The sequence below is a fragment of the Danio rerio genome, chromosome 21, assembly GCF_049306965.1.
Source record: "Danio rerio strain Tuebingen ecotype United States chromosome 21, GRCz12tu, whole genome shotgun sequence".
Lineage (NCBI taxonomy): Eukaryota > Metazoa > Chordata > Actinopteri > Cypriniformes > Danionidae > Danio > Danio rerio.
The window spans coordinates 6,177,173-6,195,723 of record NC_133196.1 but is presented as its reverse complement, the minus strand read 5'-3'; the positions used below and the strand labels follow the sequence as shown (position 1 = coordinate 6,195,723).

Below are 18,551 nucleotides of genomic sequence, written 5' to 3'. Positions count from 1 at the left end.
CGCCGCTCTCTCTATTCTGCCACCCTAGACGTGGATGAAGGCGCGGGTGGTGAGGGTAGTTTTGGGGAAGCCGCTCTCTCTATTCTCGGCGGCCACCTAGGTCGCCTCTATGGACGCGCCGGCCCTGCATGAAGGTAGTGCCATGTGTCAGGATAATAATGCACCAATACACACAGCAAAACTGGTGACAGAGTGGTTTGATAAACATGAAAGTGGAGTTGAACATCTCCCAGGGCCTACACAGTTACCAGAACTAAATATATTGAGCCACTTTGAGTGTTTTGGAGGAGCAAGTAGAGAAAGAGACTTAAACGGTGACAAAGTTAAAGAATATTTTGTGAGACAAATATTAATACCTTTCCTTTCCGGAGCAGCCTTCGGATTTCCACTCGGTCTAAATGCCAGCCAGGATTCACCCCACGATTATCATGACCGATGCGGATTTTCTCAATGATATCTCCAATATCCTGCAGCTGTAGAAGGCCAGACTTATCATCATGATCTATTTAATATATCACTGTAAGCTTGACAGAAATGGCCGCTTCTCATTTACCTCAACAATAAACATGTCTTCTGCCGCTCGCTCGAAGTACATCCTCCTCTCTCTCTTATTAATGCAGAGAGATTTCTGAGACGTACAGACTCCATTCTGCCCATACAGAATAATGAAGACATCCGCGTCGGTTCCCCCAGCAAATATATCAGTGGTGAAGATTTTAATTTCATACGGAACAACTGCAAATTCAAAAGAGATAAGAACATAAATTATATACAATCCATGCACACGGACAAGTTTTATGGCTTCGATTATGAAGTGCATGAATAGCTCAGTCTACTTAAATTTGTAAAAATGCTAACTTAATCGGTGGCAAGGCAGTGGCGCACTAGGTAGTGCTGTCGCCTCAAAGCAAGAAGGTCGCTGGTTCAAACCTCGGCTCAGTTGGCGTTTCTGTGTGGAGTTTGCATGTTCTCCCTGCCTTCGCGTGGGTTTCCTCCAGGTGCTCCGGTTTCCCCCACAGTCCAAAGACATGTGGTACAGGTGAATTGGGTAGGCTAAATTGTCCATAGTGTATGAGTGAGTGTGTTAATGTGTGTGTGGATGGGTTGCAGCTGGAAGGGCATCCGCTGCGTAAAAACTTGCTTGAGAAGTTGGTGGTTCATTCCGCTGTGGCGACCCCGGATTAATAAAGGGACTAAGCCGACAAGAAAATGAATGAATGAATGAACTTAATCTGTTTGAGTAGGGAGAACATGAAGTAATTGTGTGGAACCCAGCATTTTATAGTGTAGGCATAGTTGTCAAAATCACATGCAAAAAAAGCCTGTCATATTTTATACATTTCATTTCACAATATTCTAATTCATTTTATATGTAGATATTGTTATAAACTATTTTATGTATATATTTTTCATGCTTATATATTGTATAACATAAAACAAATAAGTTGTCCCCAAATAACACAAAATAATCGTTTTTTTAACTCTGAATTAAAATATAGATAATTAGTTTGAACAAGGAGAAAGTCATTTTTTGAGTTTATGCTTTTAAAAGTGTACAAAAAAAGTCGTACAAAAAAATATAAATATTACACAAAAGTTTAAATACCCGAAAGCTTACATAAAAAGCAAAAAGACACAATAAATGCAATAAAATGACTAAACAATTGAATTAAGTGAAGTTTTTTATAAACTAGTTTCGAGAGGATCAGGTGCTTATGATTGATCACGGCTGGTCCTGCATTAACTAACATATGATTCACCAATCAGACAATTTCTAACTTCCTATAAATAACCAGCGTTTTTTACCTCAGTATCTTCGTCTACCCTTACTCCCCCTTCTTTTTATATTGGTGACACTGTATATATACATATGAAGGTGTGTATCGTACATGGTGTGTACAGCACAGTCTGCAGCTCATTGGGGTACAGGTCTCTGACTATGGCACCGTCGTCTTTTCCTTTATCCAGCCATCGTCCACATGGAAAGCGCAGCAGCTGACCCAGAGATGGAGCATCGATCTCCACCCAGTCTAGAAACCAGCCTGGAGACGCACCTGAGAAAAACACACACATACACACAGCACAAATCCACAGAGACACATGCACACAGACACATACCCGCATATACACTGTAAGTAATTGTCTGTAAGATTTACACCAATGCTGCCTGTTCTGGGCCTTCAGAAGGAACTGATATTCAATTATGGAGTGACGATTTAATAAATGGCACAAAAGACCGAGCAACATACACGTGTTGAGTAACTTTTTAAATGTTTGGGGTTGGTTAGTTTTTTTTATTATTATTATTATAATTTAATTAATGCAGGAAAAAAAATATATTTTGTAAAATCTATTAAAAAATTATAAAAATAAAAAATACAAATACACACACACATATATATATATATATATATATATATATATATATATATATATATATATGTATATATATATATATATATATATATATATATATATATATATATATGTATATATATATATATACATATATATATATATATACATATATATATATATATATATACATATATATATATATATATATATATATATATATATATATATATATATATATCATAATTTTTTATAGATTTATATATATAATTAGCATTTTTTGTTCTTGTGATGCAAAGCTTTATTTTCAGCATCATAACTTCAGTTTTCAGTATCACATGATCGTTCAGACCTCAGTTTAATATTATAATGTTCTTATAATAAATAATCTTATTATAATATTAAAAATGTATTGCTGCTTCACATTTTATAATATTGCTAATTTTTTGTAATAATTTGTTTTAGGATTTTTTGATATACCATTTAATTGAAGTAAAGTTTATTTATAAACTTATTTCAAGAGGATCACATGCTAACGATGGATCACAGCTGGTCCCGCATTAGCTAATGCATGATTCACCAGAAGATGATTCAGACGTTTACAAAGTCTCCATAAATAACCAATGTTTCATATAACAGTCATCTTTGTTTTGAAGAATCCCCCTTCCACCCCTACTCTTCCTCCTTTTCTAGATTGGGTGGCACGGCGGCCCAGTGGTTAGCACTGTTGCCTCACAGCAAGAACGTCACTGGTTCAAGTCCTTGCCAGGCCAGTCAACGTTTCTGTGTGGAGTTTACATGATCTCCCAGTGCTCGCGTGGGTTCCCCCTGGGTTCTCCAATTTCCTCCCACCATCCAAAAACATGCGACTTAAGTTAATTGACTAAACTAAATTGGCACCATAGATGTGACCCTAGTCAGCAGTTATCTCTTTACAGCAATTTCTAATTGGTCGTTAACTACAAACACCAGGGGAAATCTCGAGATCTACCTGAGCTCAAACTTGCTTCTTGTCCTGCAAATGGGAGGGAGCCCCAGGCTCAAGAATCTTATGAGCACAGGGCTCTCTCCAGGGACAGCATGCCAAACACGCTTTATAATCATCAGCTAAGTGTGAACTCTTGAAATAGAAATCTTTTGTAACATAATAAATATCTTTACCGTTACTTTTGAATTGAACTAATTTAATAAATGAATCTTTTCCGATCCCAAACGATTGAAAAGTAGGCTAGCGTATGTTTTCTGATGCATATTACCCGAGGATGGAGAAGTGTCGCACACGAAATTCTGGAGCGGGGAGGGGGTTGTTGAAGGTGTATGGCGGAGGGGTGTCACGGACCACAATGAAAAGGGTTAGGGAGTCACGGAAGAAAGTGAAAGTGAACAATGGACGGGGCAGTTGATGAGGGGATCGGTAAAATGAGGATGTTACGACACAAATTAAGCCCTGATCTTAACGATTATGTAGTAGTTTAATAATTACAAATGCATTTAAAAAAATTAAATGATCAAAAGTGCAACTTATATTATCTAAAACATTGTATAACTATTTTTACACCACGTTCATTATTAGAAGTGAGGGAATGAATTACTTCTGTTTTTTGCTGTAAAAAGAACAGCGATTCGTTACAGTGTAAACACACAAACAAGCACAGGCACACACATGCCAATCATCAATGCACAGATTTCAACTTAACCCGTCCTTCAATATATCAACCAGAAATGTAGCTTCAGTGTATTCAAGTCAGTATGTTCAATAACATTAGATAACGATATCGGATGTCAGTAGCTTTCATCCACCTATTTAAGAGCATTTTGGATTATTGCATAAAAATACCTAAAGGTCCCATGGTTTAAAATAAATTCTAGATGTTAGAATATGTTAGTTTTGATGTTTAAATATGTTAGTATGGATAATGAATAGTCTTAAGGATATCTGTAAGCGGGCGACACAGTGGCTCGGTGGTTAGCACTGTTGCCTCACAGCAAGAAGGCGTTAGTTTGAGTCCCGGCTGGGTCAGTTGAAGGGGGTCACAACCAACGGATCTCAACGCAGTGACCCCCAGATTAATAACTTTTTTTTTAACTTGTAGGTTAATCCAACATTTATAACAATTGCAGAGAGATTAGCCAAATCTTGTGTATGAACGCATTTTGGCTTCCCTGTAAAATATAATCCTGACGGAAGAAGTTGTGGTGGGACCTACCTAAATGCTTTCTCAGGCTATTAATTAAAGGTGTTTTCTGTCACTGTTTGTTTAGCCTGTATTAATGCATTCAATGTAAAGCTGCACAATTAAACATTAAAAGGTCGAGATCTCAATTCCCCCGCGCAACATGAATGGTAAATGATAATGATTTGCATGTTTAATAATCCTTAGAAGCGCTGCATTCAAATCTGTGTGTGATAGAGAGAGATTTTGTTCACATTTTTCAGTTAGTTACTAACAATTAAACAACACAGAAGTACTGGGAGAACAATTTATAGTTCAGATAAACACTGAAGTTTATAGTAAAGATTAAAATCACTGTTAAAAGGTACCTGACACTGGTGAATGTTTGACGCTGGTGAAGGAAATTGCATTGTGTAACCAATCACTAAAATTATCATCATCAAAATTATGTCCCTAAATAGGTTTTCAAAAATGATTCCCCTATAATAAAACATGAAGTTTTAAGTGTGAATTGTTGAATAATTAATTGACAATAAACATGATCTGCTGTACAAGACGTTAGATTTCTTTATTTCGCATTATGAGCAACATCAGCAAAGATCATTTTTTGTTTTGAATATTTTCCTTTTTGTCAGCTGGTTCTTTCTTCATTTTTATTTTTATTGAAATTACAGGTTCTAAGTTCTGTTTGTTTAAACCAATGGTTTTTGCAGTAATTTCCTGTATAAAAGGAAAGCAAATGACATTGGTCTTCTCCCTTTTAAGCTGATCTGAAAAATAATCCGATCCGTGAATCAAAAACTGTAGTGTGATCCGAACCATGAGATATGTGGCTATTAATTAAAGGCAAGTTGGAGCTAAATTAATTAAAGGCAAGTTGGAGCTCCGTGAATCAAAAACTGTAGTGTGATCCGAACCATGAGATATGTGGCTAATAATTAAAGGCAAGTTGGAGCTAAATCCTGCAGTGACACGGGCCCTCGAGGACAGAGATTGGTGAACCCCACTGTAGATGAACTGAATAAACTAAATTTGCTGTAGTGTATAAGTGTGTGTATGGATGTTCCAGTACTGATTTGCTTATCTGCTGTATAAAACATAAGCCGCATAAGTTGGCGGTTCATTCCACTGGGGTGACCCCTGGTGAATAAAGAGACTAATCCGAAGGAAAATGAATGAATGAATGTTTTTAAACTGATTTTAAAGTTTCACAGTCTGAAACGCAGATCCCTGAGACCATGAGAATTACATTTTTTGCAAACTCCCTTAGAATTAAGACAATGAAGATCATATGCTTATAAAAAAAAGTTATTTTGTTTACATTACATTTACATTTAGTCATTTTGCAGACTCTTTTATCCAAAGCAACTTACAAATGAGGACAAGGAAGCAATTTACACAACTATAAGAGCAGCAATGAATAAGTGCTGTAGGCAAGTTTCGGGTATGTAAAGAAAGTGTAAGAAGCAAAACATCAGTAGTTTTTTTTTTCTTTTTTTTTTGTAGTTAGTGGAGTAGTCAGAGAGGGAATTGCATATTAGTAAGGAAAGTGGAGACTAAATAGTTGAGTTTTTAGTCGTTTTTTAAAGACAGCGAGTGACTCTGCCATTCTGATGCAGTTAGGGAGTTCATTCCACCAACTGGGCAGATTGAGCGTGAGCGTTCGGGAAAGTGATTTCTTCCCTCTTTGGGATGGAACCACGAGGCGACGTTCATTCACAGAATGCAAGTTTCTGGAGGGCACATAGATCTGCAGAAGTGAGAGCAGATAAGGAGCAAAGCCAGAAATCGCTTTGTAAGCAAACATCAGAGCTTTGAATTTGATGCGAGCCGCAACTGGCAGCCAGTGCAAACGGATGAGTAGCAGAGTGACATGTGCTCTTTTAGGTTCATTAAAGACCACTCGTGCTGCTGCGTTCTGAAGCAGCTGAAGAGGCTTGATAGAGTTAGCTGGGAATTTGTTTGAACAGATCATGTAAAAACAAGAAAATGAGACATCTGAAATGTTGTTTTGGTCTTTTTTAAAATCTCTCAGTGACGTTTGCCATCACAGTGGTTCAGTAGTATGTTAATAATATTATCATTACTTTCAGAACTCTGTTGAGCATCCATTGCCACTGAACATTCATTGCATTGTATTATCTGATGCACAAGTCATTTATTATATAAGAAAAAAGACTCACAGTGGCTTCTCCTAACACAGTAAATTACATTTATTTTTGATATTTGGTGCCAGTTTATCAGGAAGTGATCACTTTGTTCTCTTCATTAAATGGAAACGATGCTTTATTCACTAATGTTTTATGCCATATTGCAGTTTTGTGCATACATCTAATTCACATCTTTGGACAGAAACACAGCTAATGAATGTGTGTGCGTACCTGCGTTGTCATGTCCAATGCGGATTCTCTTGAGTTTCCCAATATCCACTGCCTCTATAGTGAACTCATCAATCAATCCCAACTCAAACTTGTTCTTATGGTTCTTCGAGGCCTTTAGATTAATGATTCCTGAAACACACAGACCCACTAATATAATAACACTATTAATAATACAGTCAGGAATGCAGCTTTGTGTTGTGGTGGTTACCTGTGTCGTCTTTGGTTCCATAAAGAATGGCGAAAACATTTGCATCTGTTCCAGCATACTTCTTCTCCCCTGTTTTTACTCTCATTGTGAATGTGGTTGACATCGCTACACACAGACACAAGACATAATCAATGCAATTTCAATGCTATAAGCAGTAGCATTTTAACTATAACTTAACTTCTATTTCATAGTAAGAGTAGTTTTATTCCACAGTAATAATATATATTTTACGATGCACTTATTTATATTATATCGTAGGTAGCTATTCTGTAAAAATGTTAAAAATTGTTTTAATAAGTAAACATAATTAATTAAAAAAATGAAAAGCACTTAACTTCTTTTCCTTTTATTTGGACTTAGTGGTGCAAATATTGTAATTCTGCAGATATTTAACTCCTTTTGGCTGGCTGATGCCAATATCTTTTCTGATTGTGTGTTTTTACTTAATTTTTAATTTACAGGATAATTATTTACATATATATATATATATATATATATATATATATATATATATATATATATATATATATATATATATATATATATATATATTCAGTGTTTTGTATATATTTATTTGAATTATGTTATAATTTTTTATAAATATGACATATTATTGAATATTTCAATGTTTAGGTGTTTAGATGATCTGTGTACAACACAATTTGTAAAGTAATATTTTCTGGAGGATTTATTGTAGTTTGTAGTATTATACAGGGTTTCTGCAGGTTTAACAAAGTTAAATTTAAGACTTTTTAAGACATTTTAAAGACCATTATGAATTAAAGTTTATGACTTATACAGAGCGAAATGCTAAGGATGTTTTTCAAATATCCCAACTAGGGAAAAAATAAATAAATCACACATACTTGCCCCCCTAAATTATTCGTCCCCCATTTTATGTTTAACAGAGAAAATACTTTTTCCACACATTTCTAAACATAATAGTTTTAATAACTCATCTCTAATAACTGATTTATTTTATCTTTACAATGATGACAGTAAATAATATTTGACTAGATATTTTTCAAGACTCTTCTATACAGCTTAAAGTGACATTTAAAGGCTTAACTAGGTTAATTAGGTTAACTTGGCAGGTTAGGGTAATTAGGCAAGTTATTGTAGAATGATGGTTTGTTCTTTAGACTATCGAAAAAATATATAGCTTAAAGAGGCTAATAATTTTGTCCTTAAAATGGTGTTTAAAAAAATTTAAGTTGCTTTTATTCTAGCCGAAATAAAACAAATAAGACTTTCTCCAGAAGAAAAAATATTATCAGAGATACTGTGAAAATTTCCTTGCTTTGTTAAACATCATTTGGGAAATATTTAAAAGAGGAAAAAAATTCAAAGGGAGGCTAATAATTCTGACTTCAACTGTATATATATATATATATATATATATATATATATATATATATATATATATATATATATATATATATATGTATATTTATATAGAACTATTATGTAAATTGGGAACCTTTCTGCTCTAATCCAAGCTGAGCAGGCCCAGACTCCTCCTCTTCATCTTCATCTCTCTTCATGAAAGCCTCGTCCACAGGCACTAACTCACGGCCCAGCTGCCCATCATCTTCATCTACAGCCAACCAGCGCTGGCATGGGAAAAAATACCTGAACACACACAAACACGGGCGAAACAGCCATTAGGAAAGAGAAAAATCACAAACGGCATCTCTTTAATATATACTTACTTAATCTACTTTCACTTTATGATATTACATTGAGCAAACTACTATGTATTATTTCTAAAGATGAAAAAAGTTATTATCGTTAATGAAAGCTGCATTTTTTGGTGAAAATACACACAAAAAAAATTTAGGATTACTTTTTTTAAAACAATTAATTATTCATAAATTCATATTTTGTTCCCACTTTATATTAAGTGACCTTAACTAATATGTACCTAAACAGAAATTAATAGTTTGTTACAATGTACTTATTGTGTAAATGCATGCATTTACTGTGTACTTATGCTTGATTAAATGCCTGTATGTAATTACATCTGTATTTAACTTTTGTAATTACATTTGTAAATACAATGTTGACCATCCCTTACACCTTAACCCACCCTTAAACCTACCCACACCAACAAACCTGTCCATAACCCAACCCCTATCCCAACTCAAAAGCACCACAAGTGTTCTCAAATACATTATAAACACAGTAAGTAAATTGTATTTATTTTCTGATGTAAGTATATAGTAGTTAAGGACACTTAATATAAAGTGGGACCCATATTTTTGACTTGTTTATTAAGTTAAACAATTAAAAAACTAAATAAAGCTAAATTCAGTAACTTCACATCATCCACGTCGAAAGTTTTGCTCAGATACTGTACATACAGTCTATAGATATACAGTTGAAGGCAAAATTATTATCCCTCCTATAAAAATGTAATTTAATTTTATAAATTATTTCGCTGCTTAACAGAGAGAAGATTTTTCAACACAATCTTTTAATTTTTTGTAATTAATTAAAGTCTTTTTAATTCTTTTTCTAATTTCTTGATTTTACTAGTTATTTTGAAGGTACTACTATTAAGCTTAAAGCTCATTTTAAACGGTTAACTAGGTTAATTAAGTTATTAATAAGTCAAGTCATTGAACAACAGCGGTTTGTCCCGTAGCAGACAGAAAAAATATTTCCTAATGGGGCTAATAAAATTGACCATAGCACTTCAGAATGGTTTGTAAAAATGTATTCAAGCCAAATTAAAGAAATAACACTTTCTCCAGAAAAAAAAATATAGAAAATACTGTGGAAAAACTTGTTTGTTCTGTTCACAGAAGGCATTTCACAGTATGCCTTAAAAATAAAAATAAAAATGATTACATATGACTTATAAAAGAATAAAGAAACTTTTTAGGAGAACCATACAGGACAAACTTGAAGCTTAAACCGAAAAAAAAAAATGCCAGAAACATTCATTGTGTTTTGAGACTGATGTTTTATGTGTGGCCCCAGACAAATAATATATTGTGCATGACACTTACATGGTTTCATCTTTTGTATCGAAGATCTCTACGCGGTCCAGGTACCATGAAGCATTAGCCTGTTTGTTATCATGACGGATCCTCAGTTTCTTCAAAGGCCCCAGATCCATCCCCGTGATCGTGAACTCATCCTCCTGGAAATGAACAACACATTCATATGCATTCTCTCTATATATACAGTTGAAGTTATAACTATTACCCCTTCTGAATTATTAGCCCTCCAGTATATTTTTCAGCCAGTTTCTGTTTAACGGAGAGAAGAATTTGTTCAGCACATTTCTAAACATAGTAGTTTTAATAACTCATTTGATCTTATTAAACTCATTTGTAATAACTGATTTATTTTATCTTTGTCATGATGACAGTAAATAATATTTGACTAGATATTTTGCTAGATACTAGTATTCAGCTTAAAGTGACATTTAAAGGCTTAACTAGGATAATTAGGCAAGTCATTGTATAATGATGGTTTGTTCTGTAGACCAGGGATTCCCAAACTTTTTTATTCCGGGACCCACTTAGGCAAGTAATTCAATCTCAAGACCCACCATAATATTTTAATATGGAAAAATGGGTAAAAAAATTTTTATCCATTCAAAGCAGTCAAAAATATATGGTGTGTGGCTTTTTGGATTTTGCGATTTGATATGCACAAGATGAGGCTCGAACTGTCAGGACTTCTGGCTGATCGGCTGGTTCTATCTGTTCTGATTGTATTAGCCACATGTTTCTTTGTTTGAGCTCCTGATTGTTTTTCTCCACCCCCTCATTCTCATAATTTTAGTTGATTTGCTTCACTTGTCTTTGCTTATTTTCTCCTCATTAGCTCCCCTATTTATTCTCTTGGTTTCTGCTGTTCCGTGCCAGATTGTTGTTTGCTTCTGACCCTGCAACATCAACTATGGGTAAACTGAATGTTTTTAGTTAACCTTTTTCTGTTTGACTCCAGGACTCTCTCCCTACCTTCCCAGCCTTTCTGTGTAGTCCCTGGCTTGCCCGAAGTTTTTTTTTGTCCTGGACACTGGCGTGGTTCTGACAATTACACCTGCCTCTGTTTCTACTGGCCAGTCTAGTTTTTGTTCCTGGTTATTTCCAGTCATTCCCTTCCCCTCAACTATTCCAGCAGAGTCTGCAAGTATTTTTTTGTCATTTTTCGTTGTTCATTTTTTGGACTATAATAGTTTTTTGTTCTTTCTTGATCAGGCTGAGAGGACTGCTTGCTGAAGAGCATTTTTTCCCATTTGTCGAACTGAGGTTTTTGTGTATTTTTTCCCCTGAGACTGATACATTGCGTTTAGAAGATTATTTTTCAATTTTGCATTCTGGCTTATAAACTAATCTGTTAGAATTTTTGCCTTCTACAATAAATCATTGTCTTCATCTGCATTTGGGTTTTTTCTGTTTACTGGCCCTGACACGAACTGCTTTTTGTGGGATGCTGGCTGTAACTGTGATCATTTTTTGTTGAAAAAGATACTCTTCTTTTTTCAGAAGAGAATTTGATCAAGCCCCAGGATTATGATCAAGCCCCGTCACATCGCAGTAAATTCCACTGCTAGTGTATAGTCATAAGAAACTAAACAGCTTTTTGATCGACTACTACAAGCTGGGAAAACGTCAGATAAATATGCCAATGCAATTACCATTATTGCTGAATTGATCTAATATTTACACATTTGCTTGAGGAAGGAATGATGGGGGTTGCTACATTACTATTACTATTTTCCATAACATCTATGCCCTTCCATAACATTAGCTGACGTTAAAACTAACAGATAGCACTATAGCTATTTATTGATTAGCAATCTGTCAATGTTGGGATGTAAAAAATATGGGACAACAAATAGCTTCAAATGACAGAATACATAGCAAACATTAGAAAATACTGACAATAAAATAAAAGGTTTAGCCTATTAAAATCAATGGCCTATACAGAAATTAAATAAAGCTATTAAATATATTACACTTTTAATTGTATTTGCATATTGATTAAAGTTACTACAGTTATTTAGTGAAGAGCAGCAAATGAATCTCTCATTGGGTTTTGTTTGATAACAGAGGTGTTAATGTAAGAATGCACAGATCTATAATGCATTCGACTACTTTATTAACTGTTTGTGCTCATTTAAGTGAAAATTTGTTGTGTTTAAAATAAAACACGCTGGACGGAGCAAAAAAAAAAAAAAAAAAAAAGGCAAAAAAAAAGAAGCACTTTTCCGACAGTCCCTTACTGAGAGCTCCGCTCTGCGCGAGCTCTACCGGCTAAAAGTAGATTGCGAGGGTTCAAACGGAGCAGTGCTCATAATGTCGAGCGAAAAAAAAGACAGCTGTGAAACATAACCAGCTTTGTCTTTTTGTAGGAAACACACTTTAGATATTTTTAGGGTAAGAGGTTTTTGGTATATTGCCGTATATGGTATATTTTTGGTATATCGCAACCCACAGTTTGAAAACCCCTGCTGTAGACAATCCAAAAAATATTGCTTAAAAGGGCTACTAATATTGACCCTTAATATGATTTTAAATAAAAATAAAACTGCTTGTATTCTAGCCAAAATAAAACAAATAAGACTTCCTCCAGAAGAAAAAAATGTTATAGGAAATACTGTGAAAATTTCCTTGCTCTTTTAATCATCATTTGGGAAATATTTAAAAAAGAAAAGAAAAAAAATCACAGGAGGGCGAATAATTTTGACTTCAACTGAAGTATGAATGTGTGGCTGCTTTGCGTTCCACTCACCTGTCCGCGCTCAAACTTGTTAAGGTGGTTTGACTTGCGTAGTTTTCTCTCGCCTGTGTCGCCCATTTCTCCATAGATGTTGATGTAAACACTTGCATCGGTTCCGGCTCCCATCATATCCCCAGTGAACACATGAACCTCATATGTGTTATCTAAAACATCGACAAACATGCATCTAGCGAAGTGCACTTCTGTTTGATCTCAACACTTTAGACACATATGCATTAACCTGCACTTTAAGTATAAACAAATTCATTGTTTTATATCCAAATTAAAGGGTGCGTTTACTAAAAATAAAAATTCTTTTAATAATTATTCACCCTCATGTCGTTACAATACCCTGAGACTTTTATTCATCTTCAGAACACAAATTATAATATTTTAGATGAAATCTGAGAGCTCTCTGGCCCTCCATAGACAGTAGGGGTGCAACAGTTTACAAAGTTGTCAGTACAATTTGTATCACGGTTTACGGTTGGATTTGGTTTACCAAATTAGCAAACTATTATGTATTATTTCTATAGAAGAAAAAAGTTATTATCGTTAACGAAAACTGCATTTTTTGGTGGAAATACACACAATCCTCAGTTTCTTCAAAGGCCCCAGATACATCCCCGTGATTGTGAACTCATCCTCCTGGAAATGGACAACAGATTCATATGCATTCTCTATATACAGTTGAAGTCAGAACTATTACCCCTTCTGAATTATTAGCCCTCCTGTATATTTTTTAGTCAATTTTCGTTTAACGCAGAGAAGAATTCTCTGGCCCTCCATAGACAGTAGGGGTGCAACGGTTTACAAAGTTGTCAGTACAGTTTGTATCACAGTTTACGGTTGGATTTGGTTTACCAAATTAGCAAACTAATATGTATTATTTCTAAAGAAGACCAAAAGTGGTCCCACTTTATATTAAGTGGCCTTAACTAATATGTACTTACACAGGAATTAATAGTTTGTTACAATGTACTTATTGTGTAAATGCATGTATTTACTGTGTATTTATGCTTGATTAAATACATGTATGTAATTACATCTGTAATTAACTTTCGTAATTACATTTGTAAATACACTGTTGACCATTCCCTACACCTTAACCCACCCTTAGACCTACCCACACCAACAAACCTGTCCATAACACAACCTCTATCCCAACTCAAAAGCACCACAAGTGTTCTTAAATACATTATAAACACAGTATGTACATTGTATTTATTTTTTGATGTAAGTACATAGTAGTTAAGGACACTTAATATAAAGTGGGACCAAAAGTTTTTATCCATTGGAATAAAAAACATCTATTGTAACACTTAAATACTATTTAGAAATCCCAAACATCAGAAAAAAATACTGCATGTAGCCTTTTAATCTACCGTTTACAGTATTTAAAAAAGTCATACTCATTTATTCTAACTTCAGTAGTTTTTTTGTTGATGATTAATGACAACAGTGCGTTAATATTGTCTGCTGTGATTTTAAAAATTCTTCCTTGATTGTGTACTTTTACTTTATACTCAGACTTAGCCGCCTTAGTTAAATATGAGTGTTCTGATGCTATGTTACATGCATTCCACCTATATGTTACATCTTTAAACTGATATAATCTGAAGCATGCTAGTTTGCAGCATTCAACAAACTTTATCCCCACAGGGATTGGAAAATTGTCTTTAGACTGAAGCTTACACACAAAAGCAAAACATATATACAATTACACAATAATTTTAGGATCCTTTTTTAAAAACAAATCAATGACAGTGGGAATAAATGTCTTCATGTACTTAGCCTTTTTTGCTAAAGAGACTTTTAAGAGTTCACACTTAGCTGATGATTGATTATAAAGCTTGTTTGGCATGCTGTCCTGGGAGGGAGCCCTGAGCTCATAAGATCTTCGAGACCAGGGCTCCCTCCTGTTTGGCGAGAGAGGAGTTTGAGCTCAGGTAGATCTTGAAAACTCCTCTGCTGTAGTAGCTAATGAACAGATAGTGATTGCTCTTAAGAGATAACTACTTAATAGGAGCATGTCTATGGTGCCCAATTGGATTAGTCAATTTAATCAAGTTGCAGGTTTTTGGACGATGGGAGAAAACTGGGGAACCTGGGGGAAACCCAGGTGGGTAAAGGGAGAACTCATAAACTCCGCACAGAGATGTCGTCTAGCTTGGTAAGGACTAGCACCGGTGATGTTCTTGCTGTGAGGCAACAGTGCTAACCACTGGGCCACCGTGCCACCCATCTAGGAAAGGAGGAGGAGTAGGGTTGAAAGGGGGATTCTTCAAAACGGAGATGACTGTTATATGGAACTTAGGGTATTTATAATGCCTTAGGAGTCGTCTGATTGGTGAATCATAAATTTGATAATGCAGGACCAGCCGCAAGCAATTATAAGCACGTGATCCTCTCGAAATTAGTTTATAAATAAACTTGACTTATACCGTCTGCCAGATGAAACTAACTTAAAGGAATCATGTAAAGGATGGGAGGAGTCTTCCACAATAGTGGTTTTTCTTTTCCTTGCTGCCATAAATGAATCAGTCAAAGGTGTTTGCCTCTCACCAATAATTTTACATGCTACATTTACTATTCTTAAAAAGTTGTAAAGGCATTACTGTGAAAGAGAGACTGTGAATGAACTAAGTTAAATCATGAGAATAGACTGGTGGGCGTAACCAGAGCTTAATTTGTAAATTTCAGGTCCCGTAACAGATCGGGGAAAGAATCCGCCATGTTACCAGAGGAAGGAGAGGTGTCATGGTCGTGGAACAAAGTGAGGAGCGGAGAGGAGGGGGATTGGTAAAATGAGATGCCGTATCAGATTTCAGAGGTGCCGGATCCAGATACGGCTTGTTCCGGCATGAATTAAGCCCTGGCATAACTATAGTAACACATCTACAAATTATTTTTTTCATGAACTGTCCCATCCCTAATAGACAGCACGGGTCCCAAAGTGCAGAAAGTTACCAAAACATCCTTAACACAGAGTATATGCCTTCAGTGGTTAAATTGAAATAACTTAAATCTACAAGAATAATGTAAAATCTGTAAAAATGACTTTTTCGTCAATGTTTTTCAAGTCAGATTAGGTGTGCGTTTATTACAGGCAACACAATGTTTGTATGTTTTTACAGTTGTTTTGCAGCATAAAGGTGTTTCTCGATATTTATATGATCCCATGGAGTCACTGGAAAGTTTTGACAAGGTTTTTGTTTCCTTTTCTGGAAGTTGAACGTCTTGGGACCATTGCTGAATATGGAGGATGAAGGAGCTCACTGATTTCATCTAAAAAATCTTAATTCGTGTTTTAAAGATGAACGAAGGTCTCAGGGGATTGAAATGACATAAGGGTGAGCAATTAATAACAGATTTGTTACTTTTGCATGAGCCTTTAAAGTAAAATTGCACAAATACACTTACACAAAAATATCATCATAATTTGCAAAGTAAATGAAGAAATGAGAACAAAAAAGAGCTAAAAAAAATTTATCTTAAATAAACATCAATTGAATTGATATACTTTTATAATAAACTAAAATGTGCCAGTTAATTGATGATCAGTTTTAGATATGTGTTTAAATTGATTTTAAATCATACATTTCAGATTTTTAATAAATATATTTATATACTTTTTAATTGAGGAGCATTGAATTTCTCTTTCTATACCCTCCAGATCTTCGTAATCCTCCGCTCGCAGCTCCACAAGTATCTCTCCATCCTCTTCATCACGAGCGAGCCATCGGCCACATGGGAAACTGAACGTTCGTACAACCTCCTTCAGTTCACCTGGGGGTTCCTCTTCTTCCTCCTATGCATTGTTGGATGGTCAAAAATACAAATATTCTGATTGGTGACGATCAATATTAGTGTTTTAATGACAATTGTCATAATGATAATCTTTAAATGTGGATTATACCATGTACAGTATGGATGGGGGAAAGGTTGCTTATTCAATTAATTTGTTTTTATTATTGTTATTATTTATGCTAACCGTAAAAAAAAATAATGTCTGGATAGTCTTTGTATCCTTACATCATGTTATGTATATTTCCAATAAACATACTTATAAAAACAACGTGGAGCCGATCAATATTGATATGCTAGTTGCTGGACTGGATTAAATAAACTCTAAATGAATCAACAATAATAATAGTTGCAAAAGCCAATACTTTGACTCAGACTGGCCTTTTTTTTCTTTTTCTTCTTCTTGTCTTTCTTTTCCTCCTCCTTCTTCTCTGGTTTCACCATTGCCATGATCAGGCGTTTAACATCCACTTTCTCCAAGAACCATCCAGCCCCGATACCCGAACCATCATGGCCAATGCGGATCTTGTAGACCCGCCCCACATCCAGGGCCTCAATCTTGATCAAACAATGAGAAAGAGCATGCTCTTGAGTCACAACCACACAGAGTTCAAAATACAAGAATAGAATAGACAAAATAGAATCGAATAGAATAGAATAAAATAGAATAGAACTGTGCACAAAAAATCTAAATGGAACAAAATAGAACAAATTTGAAACTTTAAAAGGCTGATTGGAACAGAACAATAGAAATTAATTTAACTCAAGCATGTCCAAGCTCGGTCCTGGAGGGCCGGTGTCCTGCAAAGTTTAGTTCCAACCCCAATCAGACACACCTGTACTAGCTAATCAAGCTCTTACTCGGCTTTCTAGAAACATCCTTGCAGGTGCGTTGAGGCAAGTTGGAGCTAAAATCTGCAGGACACCGGCCCTCCAGGACTGAGTTTGGACACCCCTGATATAACTGAATAAAGAGAACTTTAACAACAGAACAGAACACATCTAAACAGAACAAAATAGATCAATAGCAATACAACAGATGTAAACAACAGAACCCAGTAGAACTAAAATATCACATTAAAACAGTATTGAATATTACAACAGAACTTATTTGATTTAATTCTATTGCAATTTGTAGAATATTACAGTCCACGAACAAATCTAAATGAAACAAGATAGAGCACATTTGAAATTTAGAAAGAATAGATTAGAAAAGAACAATAGAATTCATTAAATTGAATAAGGTGAATTTTAACTACAGTTCTAAAAACATCTTGACAGACCAAAATAGATCAACAAAACATAATACAAAAAAAACAAATGTACAAATCAGAACCCAGTAGAACTAAAATATTACAATAGTATAGAACAGAAGAACAGAACAGAAAAGAATTGGTTTAATTGGTTAATTTTTAGAATAGAACAACCCACAAACAAATCGTCACATTGGAATTATAAGGTTGTCAAAATTGAGTTATTTACACATTTTTATTAAATGACAACTTATTTACATTATGGGATGTTGTTTTATAAGTTGTTTACATTTTAAGACTTTTTATTAAAAAAAAAACAAATTTTACACACACTGTTTGCGATGGAATGCAAAAAATTTTAACCTTAATATCTCAAAATCATTTAGAACGCAGATAGAACCTTATATTTCCAAGGTGACGAAATCTAAATGCAACAAAATAAAACAAATGTGCAATTTAGAAATAGATTAGAATAGAACAATATACTTAATTTAACTGAATAGAGTAAATTGTAACAACAGAACAGAACACATCTACAGAACCAAGTAGAGCAATAGAACGGAATACAATAGAAAAAATTTACAAATCAGAATCCAGTAGAATTAAAATAGAATAAAAATATTACGATAGA

At 34.6% G+C, this 18,551-nt stretch overlaps 1 protein-coding gene across 1 annotated transcript in view; it reads right to left on the bottom strand.

Annotated features, from left to right (window-relative positions):
- The window catches only part of loxhd1a (lipoxygenase homology PLAT domains 1a), a 114,264-nt gene that overhangs the window by 42,661 nt on the left and 53,052 nt on the right, over window positions 1-18,551 (bottom strand). Inside the window, exons 19-28 of the mRNA XM_021468985.3 lie at window positions 17,049-17,225; window positions 16,530-16,671; window positions 12,873-13,024; window positions 10,133-10,266; window positions 8,599-8,750; window positions 7,119-7,223; window positions 6,911-7,039; window positions 1,890-2,054; window positions 554-735; window positions 357-473 (exon numbers count right to left, since the gene is read on the bottom strand). Of these exons, the coding sequence (XP_021324660.2) occupies window positions 357-473; window positions 554-735; window positions 1,890-2,054; window positions 6,911-7,039; window positions 7,119-7,223; window positions 8,599-8,750; window positions 10,133-10,266; window positions 12,873-13,024; window positions 16,530-16,671; window positions 17,049-17,225 (1,455 nt within the window). The remainder of the gene's footprint in view (window positions 1-356; window positions 474-553; window positions 736-1,889; window positions 2,055-6,910; window positions 7,040-7,118; window positions 7,224-8,598; window positions 8,751-10,132; window positions 10,267-12,872; window positions 13,025-16,529; window positions 16,672-17,048; window positions 17,226-18,551) is intronic.